The 21,253-nt window shown below is 37.1% G+C and overlaps 1 protein-coding gene across 1 annotated transcript; it reads left to right on the forward strand.

Annotated features, from left to right (window-relative positions):
* The first annotated feature begins 2,029 nt into the window (after positions 1–2,029).
* Positions 2,030–20,983, forward strand: LOC110452275 (beta-2 adrenergic receptor-like). Its single transcript, XM_021500676.1, has 3 exons — positions 2,030–3,215; positions 18,143–18,284; positions 19,902–20,983. The coding sequence occupies exons 1-3, from the start codon at positions 2,307–2,309 to the stop codon at positions 19,919–19,921; spliced, it is 1,071 nt and encodes a 356-aa protein (XP_021356351.1). The 5' UTR covers positions 2,030–2,306; the 3' UTR covers positions 19,922–20,983.
* Positions 20,984–21,253: the final 270 nt, after the last annotated feature.

A 21,253-nucleotide genomic window follows, 5' to 3' on the forward strand; every position in this document is an offset into this window, starting at 1 on the left:
CAATCACACAAGTCTTCATAGACAACATTACCGATCCAATCACACAAGTCTTCATAGACAACATTACCGATCCAATCACACAAGACTTCATGGACAACATTACCGAATCAACCACACAAATCTTCATGACAACATTACCAAATCAATCACACATGTCTTCATGGACAACATTACCGAATCAACCACACAAGTCTTCATAGACAACATTACCGATCAAACCAAACAAGTCTTCATAGACAATATTACCGAATCAACCACACAAATCTTCATAGACAATATTACCGAATCAACCACACAAATCTTCATAGACAATATTACCGAATCAATCACACAAGTCTTCATAGACAATATTACCGAATTAATCACACAAGTCTTCATAGACAATATTACCGAATCAACCACACAAGTCTCCATAGACAACATTACCGATACAATCACACACGTCTTCATAGACAACATTACCGAATCAACCACACAAGTCTTCACAGACAACATTACCGAATCAACCACACAAGTCTTCATAGACAATATTACCGAATCAACCACACAAGTCTTCATAGACAACATTTCTTATCGAACCATACAATACATCCTGGACAACATAACCGATCATAAAATGTCACAAAATGTGACAAACACACGCCATGGAAGTCAATTCACTAAAGAAAAGTTGACATTTATAACAAAAACAGACAAAGCAAAAACTGTTAAATAGATAACCGATTTCCTTATCGACATGCAGATGTCATTCATATGTCTTACTCGATTTCATGACATTGAAAATATTATTCTTGGCAGAAAGATATCCTGAATTATGTTTTTATTATTAACTACATGAGTTTATCATAGAAAAGACAAAATAATAATTTAACTTTCAATACAAGATTTGAAGATTTTAATGGAATTTAATCCTCTGGTGCTGCCTCTACAGTCAGATATCATCAATAACGGATCCAGAGATTGATCTGGGTTTTTTTAAATTATCAGGGGAATTTTAAGTGGTAGAAAATTGTAAAAAATAGATAAACATTCTCTTAAAGAACATAGCTATATAGCGTGCTAAGAGGTTTCCTGGAGCCCTGGAAGCCCTTTGGATATGTTGCTGACCCGAGAGATGACGTCATGCTTGACTAGACCCCGCCTACATCTTGTGTACTCTGATATTTTAATCATGTAGATGTTCCGAGGGGAATAATTAATACGGACAGTACGCGAGCGACATCAAACGTAACACTAGCAATGTTGTGGGGATAATCTAATTGTAGAGACGGCTTGATGTCACTTACAATATTAGTCCCTCAAGTGTGCACCGGGTCACTGACTCCACTGGAGTGTAAACACCGTGTACAGGACTTAGGGTGGTAATATCGATTGTATCTTACTTACAAATTCAGAATTACTCCTAAATGAGATTTCTTAACATATTAATTATTACTACAGTAAAAAGAATAACCATTTTTTATATAAATTATGTTATTTTGACTTGGAGCAACGGTGTTTATTTAGAAATACAGTTCTGCATCGCTCACCAACTCAACAATACTTGATATTTCATAAGGCATGTTCTTAGACATTTATTAAACCAATACAAGCCTGATACATTTTGTAAAATTTAACATTCAATCGAAGACTTGACATTTTAAAATAACAGCTGGTAGTTTCCTTATATTTCACGAAATATATACAAATGTCGTGTAGTACTTCTTTTAGGTAATTCTGTGTTGAATAATAAATGCAGTAAAATGCCTTATTTTCTATTAAATTATGGTGATTAAAAAGAAATATTCTAGTCTTAAGCTTTGTGTCATTAAAATGTGTCATTAACGTAATTAGATGGATAGAACATGGTCCTGTCGGTTGTTTGCCCCGGTCAATACCACATTGCACGTATACAGACGCCGATGACTGATCGCGCTCGCTCTGCATTTAGTTAAAACACGTGTTTCCCAATCTTGTTTAAAACGCTGTTATCGGAACCATGCCATCACCAAGCCCTCCGGTGCAGTTACTGTAACGGCTCCAGCGCGTGCCCACGTGTTCCTGTGGCGCGAGAGCACGGTCTATCTCACTGTTCGGTGTAGGGAAAATATAGGAGGATTTATGTTCTCCGTAAAATTGATGAGAAAAGACCGTTAAGTGTTAGCAGATAGTACATATGTAATATCGTTGTTACAAGCAGAATCACAAACGGCCGAACACAGTGCATCGACGGCGGGAGTGCAAGCACGGAAATGTGTATGAAGAAACTCGAATTACTTAGCTTCACGATTTCTACCCCTAAAACCAAGTGTAAATAAATAAGGATAATGTCAAATATGTCACAGTATTTGCACTCATCGAATTTTTCTCACATCGACCAACCCTATGTGTCCGAACATTTGGATTGTATCAATATATCGGAGGGAAACAGAATACGCCACTTTAGCTTGGCGACAAGAATTATTTTCGGGGCATGGCTTGTTCTTATTGCCCTAGGAGCAGTCATCGGAAATTTGATGGTTATAATAGTCATATTAATCAACCGTTATAGACGTGGCATCAAAAAAGGGACAGGAACGAACTATTTTCTCATGAGTCTCGCTATTGCGGACATGATGGTCGGGTTATTCGTGGTACCTCAGGCTTTACACACGTTTTTACGTGAGTGTTGGAGTTTCGGATCTCTTATGTGTTTACTTACGACTTCATGTATATCTATAATAGTTTCGACGTCTATCCATACCTTAATGTATCTTGCGATATTTAAATATATAAACATCAAACGGTGTGCAAAGACGATCAACTACAAACCTATCACCCGCTGTATGCGAAACCTAATGATAATTCTGCCTTATATATGGGGTTTGATTCTTGCAGTTTTAGCAACGAAATTCTTGTCGAGCGTAAAGCTCAAACCAAAGACAATTCAGTGCGGACCGGAATACCCGAGTACCGGAAATACCCGACTTTATATCCTCCACGTGGCGAATCAATTTTTGAATATTATACTTCCAACAGTTATTATCATTTTCACCTACCTGAAAATCTACAGCATTATTAAACGAGATGCCTGGCTAAGAGACAACTCATTGCGCGCACCAGAATCGGAAGTACTTAAAACGTTCTTCATTGTGCTCGTCTGTTTCCTTCTGTGTTGGACTCCGTATTTTGTTTACACGAACTACGTCACAATAATTCCTAACAAAGACGACATTCCCGTCCATTTCAACCTTGTGGTGAGTATCGGCACTCCAACCATGGAATTTACGAATTCAAGTATCTAACGAATGATTTGCACAAAGAAATAGAAAGAAAGAAATTACCATTATCAGCAATAGATTCAATAATAGGTTGAGTGACTTTTGGTATACATATGTAAAATTGCGAGTTTGTTTAGGGTTTTTGGTTTTGCTGATGGTTTATCCACAAACAGTTACGACATATTGATGGACTGAAATTTCTCTTACCCTGAACATGTGTATCCGCACTTTTACGGGTGTGAGATGAATAGAATCTTTCACCCCCTTGGGGGTGAGATAGTGGGATCTCAACCCGAGGGGGGAGATTCTTATGTTGCCAAACACGTGGCTTTGCCGAGTATTTGGCATCTTAAGAATCTTAAGATCCCTCTATCTCACCCTCAAGGGGACGAAAGATTCTATTAGTCTCATTCCCAAAAATGTTATAAATAATGAAGTTTATGCAACACAGTGCTTTAACAAACATGTTTACTCACTAGTTTTTTAAGTCATTGAAAACTGTTTGATATGACATCTGTGATATCTCTGGTTCTCCGGTGTCAAGTTTTGCGGATAGTGTTTCCATAAATCCTGACTGATCATGCATAGTGTGTTAATGGATATCGTAAAATGTAAATAACATATAATGAAATGATTTATTTGAAAGAAACTTCAGAATTACTCCTATGGTATTCATGGTAAGGAAAGTTAACAGATTGCGACTGAGACCACGTTTAATTCTTACAAATAAAGAGGTATGGCGGAAAACTGCCCGTATTTCCCTAAATCGGCATTTATGAAAATGAGAAGATGCATACAAAAGATACAAAACCAATTGAATATGAATTTTTAAACTGCTGAGAAATTAGGTACTGCTAATATGATAGTGCAAATATAGCCATATACACTAAATCTATGAAAGTGATGGGGTTTCCCGGACTTAAAAAAATACTTTCAACACTTTACCATCTGAGGACCAACTTTTGAATAAACTTTTTGTGACTGTGATGTAATATGCAAAAACAAATCGTATTACGGAAAAGTGGTCCTCCTTTGGGAAAGTGCTCAAAATAATGAAAAACAGGGGTGATCAAGTTTCCCTAAACTGCGACCGGTGTTTCTCGGGTTAAAACAGTTTGTTATTGCCGATATCTATATGTTCTATGTAGCCGAATGTGTAACGCAGTTTACTTGCGACTAGAAAACAAACGTTTCAGGTTCGAATCCTCCTTCAGTTTTTTTTTAAATATTTAGGCATGTGATCATTTTCCTTAATAAGGCAATGGTGTGGTTTTTTTAAATCGATGGAAGATTTTGTTTACATTTTAATAACATACCTATTGATTTATCAGTTTTGTTAGTAATATTTTCTTTACTATTTAGTGCGACATACTTCTCTCGAAGCATGTCAACAAATTCCTGTACACGTGTACAGTACAGCTACGCTTTGTAGGTAAGACACTATTTTTGATGAAATTTATGAATTGTTTTACCCTCCAACTGGCAAGAGTAATTATATCAAGTGCTTAAACACCAACAATTAATGCCGAAATACCAAATAGATGGTCTGTTTACAATAATCTATTCTTAGACACGGGATTCCGATATTGCTACCTGTATAAAAATACCTGGGACGCGTCATAAATGGTGGCCCGTGTGAGAACTGTCCAATTTCGCACGGAAAAAATCCCTCTGGGTTTTTCGAAAAAGAGCAGGCGCGTACACGCCGACTCAGAGGATAGGAAAAATTTATTCAAAATTTTAAAGGTAGGGTCTCTTTATTAAGGTATTTAGAAGGACTTCCAAATTTTATACATAAACCAAAGTTCTTAAACATAGGCGGGGCTGATGGGGCTGACGGCGGCACAGTACCTCACTTCCGGTCCAGAATTGGTGATGCTTCACAATGAGTGTTAGGTTAAGGCAATATTAGGCATAGGAGTCGTCTCACAAAAACTAGACAGTTAATATATATAGGATAGACGGCTCTTCATCTAATCTATCCCCCTCCTCTACTCTTTTACTCCATACTTTATCCCTTCTACTCTTTTTCCTTTCTGTTCTTCGTCTGCTGGATAACCGATACATCCGGTAGTTAAGCGGACGTAAAACCTATCAATCAATCAATCAATCAGTCATAAAAGTGCACGGTTGGATGCGCGCACTAGCGTAACATAGCTTTGGGAAAATAGGCATAGCAACCCGCCATATCTCTTTTCAAATAAACGAAAAAACAATTAAAACATTTTGTTTAACTTATTAGACAACTAAGCAAAACTAGTTTCTGGGTCAAACACATTTACGTCTGCTTGATTGTATCGTTTACATACCTTTATATACCAGCCTGTTACGATACAAGGCCTATTGTCGTATTATCATCAGTGACATAAACCACCATATATATCTCCAAAGAATAACCCCTAGAAATATGAAAAACTTGGAGCACCTTTTTGAAAAAATGTGTCTGTAGATAGAAAAACTTATCAAAATAAATATGTTACTGCATATCTGGCAATGTGTCCGTTAAGGAACCATCCGTCGTACTAAAGGTGAAAGCATGACAAATCTTAGTCGGAAGTGTTCTGAATCATATATACTTATAATATGATAATAATAAATAATAAAGGCTTTATTTATTCTTGATAACATATTGAGCATGAAGCTCATCTTACACATGGTCAAGATACAATGTATGATAAAATGTACAATATTTACAGCTGTTACATGAATACCTGTCTTCGCACGACACAGGCATACCCGTCTTCGTTCGTCACAGGAATACTGTACGTCACAGGAATATCTGTCTTCGTCTCTGTTTTTCTCAATTATTTTTTTGTGGGGGGTTATCAATGTCTTTTCTTTGCTTTGGTATTTTCACGATTCCTAATGCTGTCTTTTAATATCGTTTTTGAGGTCTGGTCTAACACTTGAATTATTATTGATCATATTTCGCATTCTGTTTTCGTGTCTTGGTAATACAATAAATGCCAAAACAACATCCCCGTGCCGTTAAGGTTCCCAGATTAGAACTTCAGTAAATATATAAAGGGATACTGTTCCTTGTAGTTGTATCAGTATACTTTTGTAGATATGAATTTGTTAAGAAATGATGAGTAAAGGATCTATTGTTGCAGTAAACACTTTGATAAAGTGATACAAAAAGCTTGGCAGAATCTGGTTAATAGCTTCATAGTTTTGATCCACAGTTTTTGGTTCAGTTCTGTTATGGAAACCTTGGAGATGAATCGTGTAATACGCATGGGTTCCTAATTATTTTGAAATTACATTTACATCATAGAGCCTACCAGCCCACTGTTTTAATCATTTCAGAGATAGTAATGTAGCCGACCATACCTCCCGAGGTATCAGTGTGAAACGTGACCATGCTAACAGGTTTTAATTAGCTAAAACCTAATTAAAGCTATCACCGGGAACGATTGGCCTTTACCATGAAACTTCGTCACGAGACCACTGGTAGATCACTGGAGGCGACGGTTCGAAACTATCAACATTTTTCAATTATTTTTCAAGATATTATGTCAGAAGCTTACTTGACATAGTAACTACGTCTTACTCTATGCGTGACAAAGAACCAGTCAACGAACGAACCAACTAAAGGGGAGAGAGAAAGAGAAAGATGGAAAGTGGAGTATAAGGCAAAGGACACAGATATACAATACAATAACAGATATGACAAGTACAATGCATAAAACAACCAATGAGTAATAGATATTCAATATCAGTGTGAAGAACTGTGAAGTCAGGTAATCAAGGGATGGTTAAGAAGATTTAGACGGAAAATAATTCTGGCTAAAGCTATCAGGCCCTAAATATCTACTCCAGACTAGATCAAAAGGGTGATATATATATTAGTATAAACGTATCAACAAGATTGTAAAAGATATAAAGTTTAAGACAACATCTGTTAAGACATCATGCACAGAAACACCCTGTAAATTGATCAGAGTTATATACAAAATATTAAATCTCGCATGTTGGTTAGGAAAGGCAGATATATATATAACATCAAACAAGTTTGCTTTAAAGCCACAAGGGAACAAGCCGGCTACTGTATTACTACGCCCTGGTCAGAACAGCAAGGATTTGGAACCACAAGAAAGCAAGCCGATTACTGTATTACTACGCCCTGGTCAGAACAGGAAGGGTTCGGAATCACAAGAAAACAAGCCGATTACTGTATCACTACGCCCTGGTTAGAACAGCAAGGATTTGGAACCACAAGGAAATAAGCCGACTGCTGTATTACTACGCCCTTGTCAGAACAGCAAGGATTTGGAGCCACAAGGGAATAAGCCGACTGCTGTATTACTACGCCCTGGTCAGAACAGCAAGGATTTGGAGCCACAAGGGAATAAGCCGACTGCTATATTACTACGCTCTGGTCAGAAGAGCAAGGATTTGGAGCCACAAGGGAATAAGCCGACTGCTATATTACTACGCCCTGGTCAGAACAGGAAGGATTTGGAACCACAAGGAAATAAGCCGACTACTGTTTCACTACGCCCAGGTCAGAACAGGAAGGATTTGGAACCACTAGGAAATAAGCCGACTACTGTTTTACTACGCCCAGGTCAGAACAGCAAGGATTTGGAGCCACAAGGGAATACGCCAACTACTGTATTACTACGCCCTGGTCAGAACAGCAAGGATTTGGAACCACAAGGAAATAAGCCGACTACTGTTTTACTACGCCCAGGTCAGAACAGCAAGAATTTGGAGCCACAAGGGAATACGCCAACTACTGTATTACTACGCCCTGGTCAGAACAGCAAGGATTTGAAACCACAAGGAAATAAGCCTACTACTGTATGACTACGCCCTGGTCAGAACAGCAAGGATTTGGAACCACAAGGGAACAAGCCGAATACTGTATTACTACGCCCTGATTAGAACAAGAAGCATTTGGAACCTCAAGGGAATAAGCCGATTACTGTATTACTACGCCCTGGTAAGAACAGCAAGGATTGGGAACCACAAGTGAACAAGCCGACTGCTATATTACTACGCCCTGGTCAGAACAGCAAGGGATTGGAACCACAAGTGAACAAGCCGACTACTGTATTACTACGCCCTGGTCAGAACAAGAAGCGTTTGGAACCACAAGGGAATAAGCCGACTGCTATATTACTACGCCCTGGTCAGAACAGGAAGGATTTGGAACCACAAGGAGACAAGCCGACTACTGTATTACTACGCCCTGGTCAGAACAAGAAACGTTTGGAACCACAAGGGAATAAGCCGACTGCTATATTACTACGCCCTGGTCAGAACAGGAAGGATTTGGAACCACAAGGGAACAAGCCGATTACTGTATTACTACGCCCTGGTCAGAAGAGCAAGGATTTGGAACCACCAGGGAATAAGCCTACTACTGTATTACTACGCCCTGGTCAGAACAGGAAGGATTTGGAACCACAAGGGAATAAGCCTACTGCTATATCACTACGCCCTGGTCAGAACAGGAAGGATTTGGAACCACAAGGGAACAAGCCGACTACTGTATTACTACGCCCTGGTCAGAACAGCAAGGATTTGGAACCTCAAAGGAACAAGCCGATTACTGTATGACTAGGCCCTGGTCAGAACAGCAAGGATTTGGAACCACAAGGGAACAAGCCGATTACTGTATTACTACATGTACGCCCTGGTGAGACCAGGAAGGATTTGGAACCACAAGGGAACAAGCCGATTACTGTATTACTACGCCCTGATTAGAACAAGAAGCATTTGGAACCTCAAGGGAATAAGCCGATTACTGTATTACTACGCCCTGGTAAGAACAGCAAGGATTGGGAACCACAAGGGAATACGGCTATTACTGTATAACTACGCCTTGGTCAGAACAAGAAGCGTTTGGAACCACAAGGGAACAAGCCGACTACTGTATTACTACGCCCTGGTCAGAACAGCAAGGATTTGGAACCACAAGGGAATAAACCGACAACTGTATAATTACGCCCTGGTCAGAACAGGAAGGGTTTGGAACCACAAGGGAATAAGCCGACTTCTATATTACTACGCCCTGGTCAGAACAAGAAGCATTTGGAACCACAAGGGAATAAGCCGACTACTGTATTGCTACGCCCTGGTCAGAATAACAAGGGTTTAGAACCTCAAGGGAATAGGCCGACTACTACGCCCTGGTCAGAACAGCAAGGATTTGGAACCACAAGGGAATACGCCGACTGTTATATTACTACGCCCTTGTCAGAACTGCAAGGATTTGGAACCACAAGGGAACAAGCCGACTACTGTATTACTACACCCTGGTCAGAACAGCAAGGATTTGGAACCACAAGGGATTAAACCGACAACTGTATAATTACGCCCTGGTCAGAACAGGAAGGGTTTGGAACCACAAGGGAATAAGACGACTTCTATATTACTACGCCCTGGTCAGAACAAGAAGCATTTGGAACCACAAGGGAATAAGCCGACTACTGTATTGCTACGCCCTGGTCAGAATAACAAGGGTTTGGAACCTCAAGGGAATAGGCCGACTGCTATACTACTACGCCCTTGTCAGAACAGGAAGGATTTGGAACCACAAGGGAATAAGCCGACTGCTATATTACTACGCCCTGGTCAGAACAGAAAGGATTTGGAACCACAAGGGAATAACCCAACTACTATATCACTACGCCCTGGTCAGAACAGGAAGGTTTTGGAACCACAAGGGAGTAAGCCGACTACTATATTACTACGCCCTGGTCAGAACAGGAAGGGGTTGAACCACAGGGGAACAAGCTGATTACTGTATTACTACGCCCTGGTCAGAACAGCAAGGATTTGGAACCACAAGGGAATAAACTGACTACTATATTACTACGCCCTTTGTCAGAACAGCAGGGATTGGGAACCACAAGGGAATAAACCTATTACTGTATTACTACGCCCTGATTAGAACAAGAAGCATTTGGAACCACAAGGGAACAAGCTGGCTACTGTATTACTACGCCCTGGTTAGAACTGCAAGGATTTGGAACCACAAGGGAACAAGCTGGCTACTGTATTAGTACGCCCTGGTCAGAACAGCAAGTGTTTGGAACCACAAGGGAATAAACCTATTACTGTATAACTACGCCCTAGTCAGAATAGGAAGGATTTGAAACCACAAGGGAACAAGCTGGCTACTGTATTAGTACGCCCTGGTCAGAACAGGAAGGAATTAGACACCCGAACGAGAACTCGGAATTTTAATTTGAAGACAGTTTCTAAAAATAATGGTTACGATTCGTCATTCATGACACATACGATACAATGCGTCCATGGGATTTGATTGTTTGTGTGTGATGGATAAGAATGGTTTTTCTGGTATTTATATTGGCAAGATCGTATACTCATTCCATCTGATGGCCGTTCGCTATGTCCATACACCTAACACTATATATATGACAGTAACTTAAGTGACTCATCCAACAATTTTTTTACGTTTGACCGGATTATAATGTAACGCGTACGATATTCATGTATTTTACAATTAAAATCATGACGTCATCGTGGCGTTAGAATATCAAAACAAACGTGCACTATCCCCTATTGTATTTCTCGGTTTTCCACGTTTTCGGACCATTTACCTAAAAAGTGTCATGTGCATTATCATAACAAATGCACAATGGCTTTATTCCTTTCAAATGTTCTGATTTTGCAACGAATAAAGGCAATTCCGCTGACATGCGCAGTAATGTAATGTAAAAGGCACTAGATCAATCTAGTGTTTGACTGCTCTATGTGCCAAAGGCATTAGAGACTTTCGCTTTTTATTGAATAAACATAACTTCCGCAGGAATTTCTCGTTTGTTAGTGGTTAATAGATCGTTAACAAGGATTCACAGACACAATATATATCTAAACCGACATTAGCAGCTGTCGAATCCCAAAACCACATGTCTAAATATAACATGATTGCAAACAGGTAATCTACGTAGTTCTCTCCGCTGCGGTGCAGAAATACGATTAACGTTAAAGATTCGGACTATGTCCACTGATACATGCTTTAATACATTGTTTGTCTACTTTCAGAGTTAATCGGGGCATTGTATCATTATAGAGTGTATTTCTGTGGTTTATTTGCGGTGTATAATGTCATCATTTATTGTAAATTGAAATGCCCTGGTCGCTGGTATGAACATCAAAGTGTTGCCTACTAATTGCGTTAAGATGAAAGGATGGCACGCGATAGTTATTCGTCCAATGAATGTGTATGAATACCGTCCGATATATGAAATGGTCTGACGTCACGTCTACCAAGCTTCCACAGCTTAGTCAATCATAAATCAATGATATTTTCAAATAATAATACCGAAAACAAAAATTGATTGTCCTAGGTTTCATACTGGTCATCATAGAAAAGTATTGTTTACCGAGTGCTGGCCAAAACTGGATTTCCGTCTATACGTCTTGCAGTGCACAACATAAAGATTATATATATATACATATATAAACTTCAAGAAAGTATTATACACTTAACTTCCTCTTGACTACTTAATGGCATTAAAGCAGGTGTGTACATATGAACGAATATCTTCTACTCTTACTAATTGCTAAATACATAATATATACTACTAATCATTTATTAGTTATCAGTTCGTGCATCACTCGAACTCATAGTAATTTATAAAATGTGTAACAGCTTATAATTTACCAACTCTAACATTCGTACTTGTTTATATAAACAACAGGAAATATTTGTTGTTGTTTTTTCTTCAAAATAAACAGGCTTTCGGGGGCCCGATGCAGTGATAAAAAGAAAGTAACATGAGCTAACTTCATTACCGAGTTTTATTTTTTACTTTTGAGTGAAATGCATTAATATGGCAGCCAAATTATCACCCAGTATATATTTTAAATATCCAATCACTGTTCCAAAGCACGCCTGGGGTTCGAAATGCCTTTTTCTTACACGTGAACAAGATCTAGAGATTAACAGGTGATAATGGAAATATTGCACACGTAGATTGTCTAAGTTCCTTCAGATAATATGTATCGAGACATAGCTACTTAACGTTATGTAATGTTGAAGATTACAACTAACCACAACACGTGTACTTTCCGCGATGCAAATCTCTATCTCTCCGAAACTAAGGTGGCAGACAAACATATCAATCTTAATTGCGGTACAATTAAGTGGTCACAGTGATAACTGTTTACTGTTTGGAATGAAACTGTTATGTCCCTGACATTTGTAACTATACCCACTGCTGGCACTGAAAGGGAACCCAAACATGTTTGAATTTATCATGATTACATTTTGAGAATCGTTATCTTGCGCTGAAAACGAAAATATGCTTGTATTATATCTTGTTTTTCAATCATGCAGCTGCACCGGTCGTGATGTTTTATTCATATCAGCATTACTGTGGGCGACTCTGTCATGTTTTAATCACTAACTCATAACTGTAAAGTTATACACATGCCAATTTAATTCCAAGATAAGATGATCATATATATTCAATCTATAAGAAATGTATACATAGATGAGTAACTGAGTATGTTTGTTTGTGTGTACGTGAGTGCTTCCGTCTGTCTCTCTGTCCGTCCGTCCGTCCGTCCGTCCATGCATGGATGTGCGTATGTGTAAGTGTATGTATAGTCAACATAAGAAAGTACAGCACTGACTTACCAACCACACAGCGTGTCATATTTTATATGCCTGACAATTGAAATGTTTACAACATGTAGATATGTTATACATGTATGTTAGATTTGTTATCATTCCATACACATTGCAGTTGACGTGTTCCAGGATGCATGTTGAGGTTTTTCGGAGAATTATTAATTTAAGCTCTAAGCTTGATTTCCTGTCCTTCTAATTATTAAATACACTGCTTAACCTGATCTGTAAGTGTTTTCAAGATACTTCATACATTGTTTTTATTTACTTACGTCATTATAAATTGTATGAGGGCTTGAAACGTTATATCACAATGCAATGTACTTGTACGATACAAAATATGTAATTAAGCTAAAACACCTTCTGATATATTGAAGCAATGGTCATTTTACTTTCTCCTTTTCGAGACCAAATCTGTAAACTGTGATTGATTTATGTTTGGAAACAAATAGTAAACTAGAAATGATACCTTTTTAGTTTTCAGTTGTATACTGTAAAGCGCTTAATGACCTTACATCCGTCAGAAGGCGTTCTAACAAAGCCTGTATCAGAAGGGAAACGAATTCAGTGTTAATAGTTTGCATATTTTTTTCAGGCCGTAAATGTATTTAAAAGTAAATCCCGTTAGATGCATGATGATATGTTTTTCAGTATTACTACAGGATATATGCAACGCTAATTGTCCTTATTTTAAAAGATCGAAAAAAATCCTATGTCGGATTAGTATCTGCAACAGCTAGCGAAATGAATTCGCAATTGGAATAGGACCAAGGTGTCTTGTGGAGATTGTTTATTTGGCCTACCTAACATTCTGATCAGCCATTTCGTGGCACAACACACACTCCCATTGAAAACTTCACATAACATCATCAAGTTACATGGAAACTGTTTTACAGATAAGATGGATGAACCGTTTCAAAATAAATTGGTCCTAACCTTACTCAGGTCTGACCTCAATCAGGGCAATGCACGAGTGAACAGCATAATGTGAACAGTGTGTAACTACACTTATTGATTACCTTATCTCTACTGGAGATCATCAGGTAATTTGTTTGAAGACAAATAGGGAGAGACATGTAACACAAAATAGATGTGAAGTACCATGTATACACCTTACACTACTTGTAACGGTACTATCGTGAATCAAGTAACATTTCAGACTTTGCCGGGCCAATATTCTTGTTATCTACTGTTACCCAAAATATCAAACATGAGTACAAATTTATATAACTTTTATAACAACCTGTAAGTTTATAAAGAAAACTGTATCTACCGCTTTGCATAAATATCTCAAACTATGACATTCTTTACGGTAATTGTTTGACAAAAGTATGTAAAGAAATGCATATTTTTGTAATACTGGAGAATCAAGTTTTAAAAACTTGTTAATATAATATTCGTTTTTTTTGGTTCAGAGTCAAAGGTAGGCGACTTAGTTTGAATAAATAAATATCTTCATCGTAGGAAATATAACCGTTGGTTTAAAATTGTCCATTTATTTCCACTACTTTGTAATGTAAGTCTCAGTTTGAAATGTCAGTGAGATTAAATTTGAACTCTTCACTCCTTACTGTATCTGTCTATTACAAGGTAGTATAGGATAGCATGACCACTAGACGTTGGGTTTCTCTGATAGGTGGTATCTAACAGTAATTCCCCGATCAGAACACATCTAACAGTACTTACAGACAACCTTGTGGAGTAAAGACCATCAACTCATTTACTCAATGATGACACTTCCCTAACAAATAGTAAATCATTTTAATAAGCCCTATTTGTACGTTTTATATTTTCCTCTTTATATACTGTGTTTTACAGGTAAAACTGCGTGTTTTAGGCGCTTAAGGCTTTTAACGTTTAAGTAAATGGGCATATACAGGTAACGATAGACTTCCTGTTCATCAGAGGATGTATCGTTGTAGGAAACGATTTCTTCCTATGAATGGTTCTTATCATGACATCATTAAATGTCGAGGTATAACCAGACTCCCCAGGTAATGTCCAACGTGTGGTGAAAAAAGGTTCTGTAACCCTTAGCAAAGGGTAGGTATAACGTAAGCAGGCATAGCAGGTACTAACATCGGATTCAGTCTCCATTTGTCTTAGTTAGAGATGTACTGTGAGGTCCTAGTAAGCTACAAATCATCCACAGCGTCGGTAATGTGGTTCTAATGTAAAGGTCACGATAACGCTCCCCCGGGTTTTACGTATAGCTGTTTTCGGCTTATAATTGTGTTGGTAAGGAGATAAATAGATTAGTGTTTATAGTAGACTCACATTCCGTCTGTAGAAGACATGCAAAGTTCCACGCCAATAATATAATCTTTCTCACCGAGACGACCCCATTTAAATGCTTGCTCATCACTGATAGATATCGAGACATCTCCCATAACAATATCGGTTTATCACCAAAACATCTCCCCTTTAAAACTGTTGTGTATGAGACATAATATATTTTCATACATCGTTTAATTTGGAATACAACTCTAAGTCGGCCAACATGCATAGTAAGCCAGGATAAAGAAGAACAACAACTACTTAGAATCCATTCGCGAAGGTTTTCAAATTTGATCTATATATATATGTCTAAAAGTTATTTTGGATGACCGGGAAACATCAATTGAACTGACTGCTATTTAATACGTAAAAACCCCTTCATCGTATACATCCAGGATTCCAGTTAGTTCACCATTAATTACATCAAACAATGAAATGCCGGGTTTTTTGGTCTTTGGTAGAAAGCTAGACAGTTTTTTACACACAGATTTGATTTAAACATATTTTATTTGCAAATATACAAATGGGATCAGGCGCAAGTTTAAAAACTTATAATCCGTCTTTTCCCATAAAACATACATGATGAAATATCCATATGACCGCAAATTACTAAGGAAATACAATGATGATGAAAAATGTCAAAACTTACTTATGAGATAAAATTTACAAAATACATATCGTATTATATAGTGACTGTACCCGCATGTCTGTATAAAATAAAATGCATGTCCATATAACAATAGAGTGTTACATTTATATAATTCATGGTCATGTATATAATAGAGTGCTATATAAATAATACATGTCCATATAACAATAGAGTGTTATATATATAATGCATGTTTAAATGCTTACTGATCGATTGATGACACGATGGATTTATAATGCCTAAAAAGGTTCAATTTATGATATACTGAGTATAAGTGATGTACATGTGTACATACATTTAATAATAGAATAACCAACATAATATTTAGCATTGTGATGACCAATTGACACAGTAGACCGCACACCGCTTGACACATACTGGATCTCTCTACACATATTGCACCGCACCATGTAATGTCTATACTTTTGTCGGGTATGTACCACACCACAGTTCCTGTTTGTTGTAATTCCGAGCTTGAGCTCCCTGCTGTTGCGGATGCAATACGCTGTGTCAGCGTAGTACCTCATTGCTTATTATGACTTGTTAGTTTAATATGATTTATATTAGTCGAAACGTTTGGAATGTATAATAAAGTCTTAGACTAATGAAAAAAGAGTGCAGTTTTCATTCTCAGAAAACGTGTCAGAACCGAACAGCAGCAGATCTGCAGATAATTCATTAAATTTAAATAATTCGTAAGTTTACGTTTCAAGACATTTCTAGAAACAACACATAAGGGACATTCTAACAAATAATGATCTACATTTTCTATGGCATGAAAACATCATCTACATTGGGGCAACTGAATCAAATTAATACGTTTAAGATCGGCACTTAAGGAACTACATTTATACCTTAATCGTGTATGTAGGATATTTAACTTTCGGTCACCAGAAGAATAAAACTTAGGAGCACATGCTCCCTTCAAAGAAATTTTACGTCTAAATGTAGAAATAGTATCACATGATCGGGTTTGAACATCAAGATTATTCCAAAGTTTTATTGTATCAGGTATACATGATCGTTCAAATAAAGTTAGTCTTATTCTTGGAATTGCATAATTATTTTGATTTCGCAAATTATAATTGCTAACAGTATGTACTGGATTAGGCATAATGTCCTGTAAATAGGAAGGGGTAAGGTTATTATGTATTTTGTAAATTAATGTACGTTTCCTAATTTATCTGAATTGATTATATTACATTCATCCAAAACTTCACAAGCATATTCCAAAAGGGGCCTTATGAAAACAATGTACAATCTCGACAAAGTATCTCTATTTAAAGTAAATTTCAATTTCCGTAATACTGATATGTGTTTTGAGGCTGATTTGACAATATTATTTACATGTTCTGTCCATTTGCAGTTTTCATTTAATGTTACCCCGAGATGTTTGTGATCAGCTGAAATATGCAATGATGTGTTATTAAATATTAAATTGATATTGAATTGAGTGTTAGAACAATGAAAAAGCATTACATCTGTTTTAGAGGGATTAAAATTTATATTCTATTTGTCAGCCCAGTCTTCAATTACAGCTAAGTCATGATTCATTACATGCTCTATTTCTATTGCATTGTTAGAAGAAAAAGATAGAGATGTGTCATCAGCAAACATTCTTGCAAGTGAAAGTAAATTGTCTGTAATGTCGTTTATGAATATCAAAAATAACAGAGGATCAAGGACAGAACCTTGTGGAACTCCTGCATTTAAATGGCCAATAGAAGAAGTAGAATTGTCTAAACTAACCTGTTGTTTTCTGTCCAGTAGATAGGCTTGGATCCGGGATAGGATGTTCCCTTTTATACCATGAGCATGCAATTTTATTAAAAGACCCCTGTGCCACACTCTATCGAAGGCTTTCGATATATCAAAGAAAGTCATACAGGTTTGCTGTTTATCTTCTAATGCTGAACATATATCATGATATATTTCGATTAACTGATAAACAGTCGAGTGCCCTTTAACAAATCCACACACATATATGTCCAGTAGTGTATATGCTACATTGGGCTGCATGGCAACGAACCTATCATAGTCGGCTATTAATTTCGAGACCATAACTTCGGAGTTATAACCTTGATGTGATGTGCAATGGTGATGGCATGACCACAAACTCGGATATAGATGGACGTTGCTGGCTGTTTCATTTATCAAAAATCTTCTTCAAAGAATAATAAACATGACCTCCAATTGCAAATGTGTATTTATTCAAACATTTACGAACACGGGTACTCTGTTCATAGTTAAAGTCTTGTATTTCAATACCACAGAATGCATGTTGTAAAATATAAAGATAAACTGCAAATACAAATATTCGACAATTGCGACCCATAACGATTATTTGAACTGTTTTCTTTTCAGGCGTTTTGTTTCGGCTACAGTAACAGTGCGTGTAACCCGATTATATACGCGTGGCGGTTCCCCGAGTTCCGGATGGGCTACCAGTACATGCTGCAGAGACAACGACGGCGAAGTTCCACGGCAACACACATGTCACATAAAGGTGAGATAGTGTCAGATGTATCGAGCTATTCAAACCCACTCAGTAAAACATATATATTAACTTCTCTATAATGTTTGCACTAGTTAAGATTTAATATTTGTGTTATTTTTCCTGTTTCTAATATACCCACTGTACTCATAATAAGGTAGGAATTAAACAATATAAACTTTAATCTAGTTTACAACAATTATGATTATATTAATCACTCTTATTGGCCTGGTTATGTAAGCGTGCGGGGGGGGGGGGGGGGGGGTGGGGGGGGGGGGGGAGGGGTCTGAGTGTGGGAGGAAACCGGAGTACTCGGATAAAACCCACGTAGCCGCCTTGGTGAAAAGCAAGCGCTATCCACTGCGCCACTGACAGCTAGGAATTTACTAATGTAAACTCTTGTAATGTTTGAAATTCATATAATTAACGGGCTTATGCCCCCACCCCCACCCCCCACCCACCCTTTTTTGTTGTTTTTTTGTTTGGACTACCACCTGTTGGCCCCTATCAGCAACGATAATTGTTGCTTTGCGATTCATTTTTGGTATACGTTCTCAAATGACCAAAGGTGCAATATCATGCGTTGTCCTAGGTTTTATATTTTGTATGTACGTAGCGTGTGTAATAATGACATGCTTACTGCCTAGAATGGATATTGTTGAAGTCATGGTAACAAATAATCGGGTGATATCAGGAGAAGAAGAGTGATTTTAATTTTCGGACTGGTAATACTAGTTACATACCTGGAAACCTTAATATGTCAATAAAGACAATGCTTAACAGAGGAAAGTTCTATAACCGTAGAACATGGAACTATGATTTGCTAGCAATCCTACAATTTCAAACATGCTTATTTAGATAACATGACGTTATCTATCCGCCCCGACGTCGTTTTATCCGCCATTGTAGTTCGGTTTAGGTTTTTGGAGGAATGGTTTTCACAACCTCGAGATAATAGTTATTGAAGTGTTTGTTTTTTTCAAAAATGAATGTAGTTTATACTAAAAGTGATATTTCGCGTACGTCTTTATCTGTTTTCATCGATACACTGTAGTTTCCTTTTATTGAGCAGACGTACAAAATCGTCCATATTACAAGCTCGTACGTTATGTATGCTTTGGTAAATAAACGTGTGGTATTGCTTTATACATATATAAGCTTTCCTTTTCGAATCCTGTTTGTCATTTATCTTGGAAACCAAGAAGGGAAAGATAAATATGGAATTAATCGGCTATAAACATTGTTACTTATAACACATCTTTTTATGTATTCTGCTGCCCTTTAAGGCTTATTACTGTTTCCTGTAGCAGGCCAACCCCCTGTTGTGAAAAATACTCCATTCATTTTGACATACTATCTAAACGTGATGAATAGAAAAAGATATTCGAAGATCTTAGTTGAGTTCTCTTAATCTGTAAACCACCCACATTTCTTACGATACTTTTTCATAAATTTACGAGAGAAAACCATTTAAAACAAGACGAATAAAGATATATATATATATATACATGAAATACAACCAGGCAAATATTCTAGAAAACTTGTGCTATACAGCATAATACTTTTACTTTTGTCTCGAATATATCTCCCTTTGTTATTTCAACTAATAAATTCCTTCTGTATTTGCAGTGATCCGACCAAGTTCATAGACTGGATGTCGGCAGCCTGACAGTAACGAAAGGCAGTAGAAAATCAAACTCCCTGAATTTTGTTACAGAATCCAATCACACACCTATGGGACTTTCCAAGTTATTTGTAAAAATTCTCATAGGAATGCAACTGAACTGTGTGATTTATTGTATAAGATAAATTATGCCTCTGTTACCATTGTTTCATGCCTGATGGTAGGGTGATGTCAAACAATGGCTTCTCTTGAATCGTGTATTATATGATGGAGTTGTCTCTCATAGAACGTATATTCATTGGCGAAATACGGTGGGAGAACGGGAACACTGATACTAATGCATGCATTTTAAATGAATGAAATCATGTTTTTGTGACGTCACCTTTATTTTCCCAGTGCACATTCCATAATGCTACATCAAGTTTCAATATACGGATTTAATATCTAGTTTGAAATACTGGCAAACAATCAGAAATACACATTTTGAATTAATGCAACGTTAAATTAGATTTAGCAAACTATAAATTAACACGGCAACAAATATCCATCATGTTCTCAGCATCTGAGGTCTTACAGTACTTTTGAGGTAGAGAACTGTCCAGAAAAAAATGGTCTGTATGAAAGACCACATATTGTGTAGAAATTTTGGCAAAATCTTAACTGTTTTGTCTCCCGCTGTTAATAGATTATCATTACGTGTAATGAGTACTGTCCTTCCTCTATCATTTTCGTACGATAACAAATTAGCTGTGATTCAGAATGTGCAAGGTTTTCCTGTTTGTATAACTGATTTCCTGGCTTGGATTTCTATCTTTTAACAGAGATAAGTTAATTAATATCCCCTAGACAACAAGGTATTGCCAATGTATCATTGAGATGCTAAGATCTAGTATCTGTACTTTGTTTCGTGGCTTTAAGAACACAATTTATTCATGTAAAATGTTTCCTAAATAGCAGACTCCTGTAAATATTAGTCAGCTACAGACACTAATATTAGTTGTGCATTATTTTTTGTTGTTCTTTTGTACTTGTAACAGCCGTAAGTATTTAAACACTGCCAAAATGTCGTGTTGTGGAGTATAACCTAAGTATAACCATGTATATAGGACAACTTATGAAAACACGAGTCCTTTTGTTATTCGTTTGACAATGACTCTTAACTGATATATGAAGAGATGTGTGTTTAGATATGAAAATAAAATACTGAACTTGTGGTTTTCGATTATTTCTGAAGCTCGTAGGTTACATGTAGATAACGTATTATTAATATATTGTAAATCTACAATGCCGATCAAAAGGCAATGTCCTTGTCTTTGAAGAATAAATTTGTTCAACCCTTTAACCATTATTCATCATG

Source organism: Mizuhopecten yessoensis, unplaced genomic scaffold (assembly GCF_002113885.1).
Source record: "Mizuhopecten yessoensis strain PY_sf001 unplaced genomic scaffold, ASM211388v2 scaffold6523, whole genome shotgun sequence".
Lineage (NCBI taxonomy): Eukaryota > Metazoa > Mollusca > Bivalvia > Pectinida > Pectinidae > Mizuhopecten > Mizuhopecten yessoensis.

Bases quoted from the DNA above. Each gene is read 5' to 3' on its own strand.
- LOC110452275 (XM_021500676.1), top strand. From the start codon at position 2,307: ATGTCAAATATGTCACAGTATTTGCACTCATCGAATTTTTCTCACATC. The intron at 3,216-18,142 runs GTGAGTATCGGC...TTTTCTTTTCAG, and splicing joins CCGTCCATTTCAACCTTGTG to GCGTTTTGTTTCGGCTACAG. The intron at 18,285-19,901 runs GTGAGATAGTGT...CTGTATTTGCAG, and splicing joins AACACACATGTCACATAAAG to TGATCCGACCAAGTTCATAG.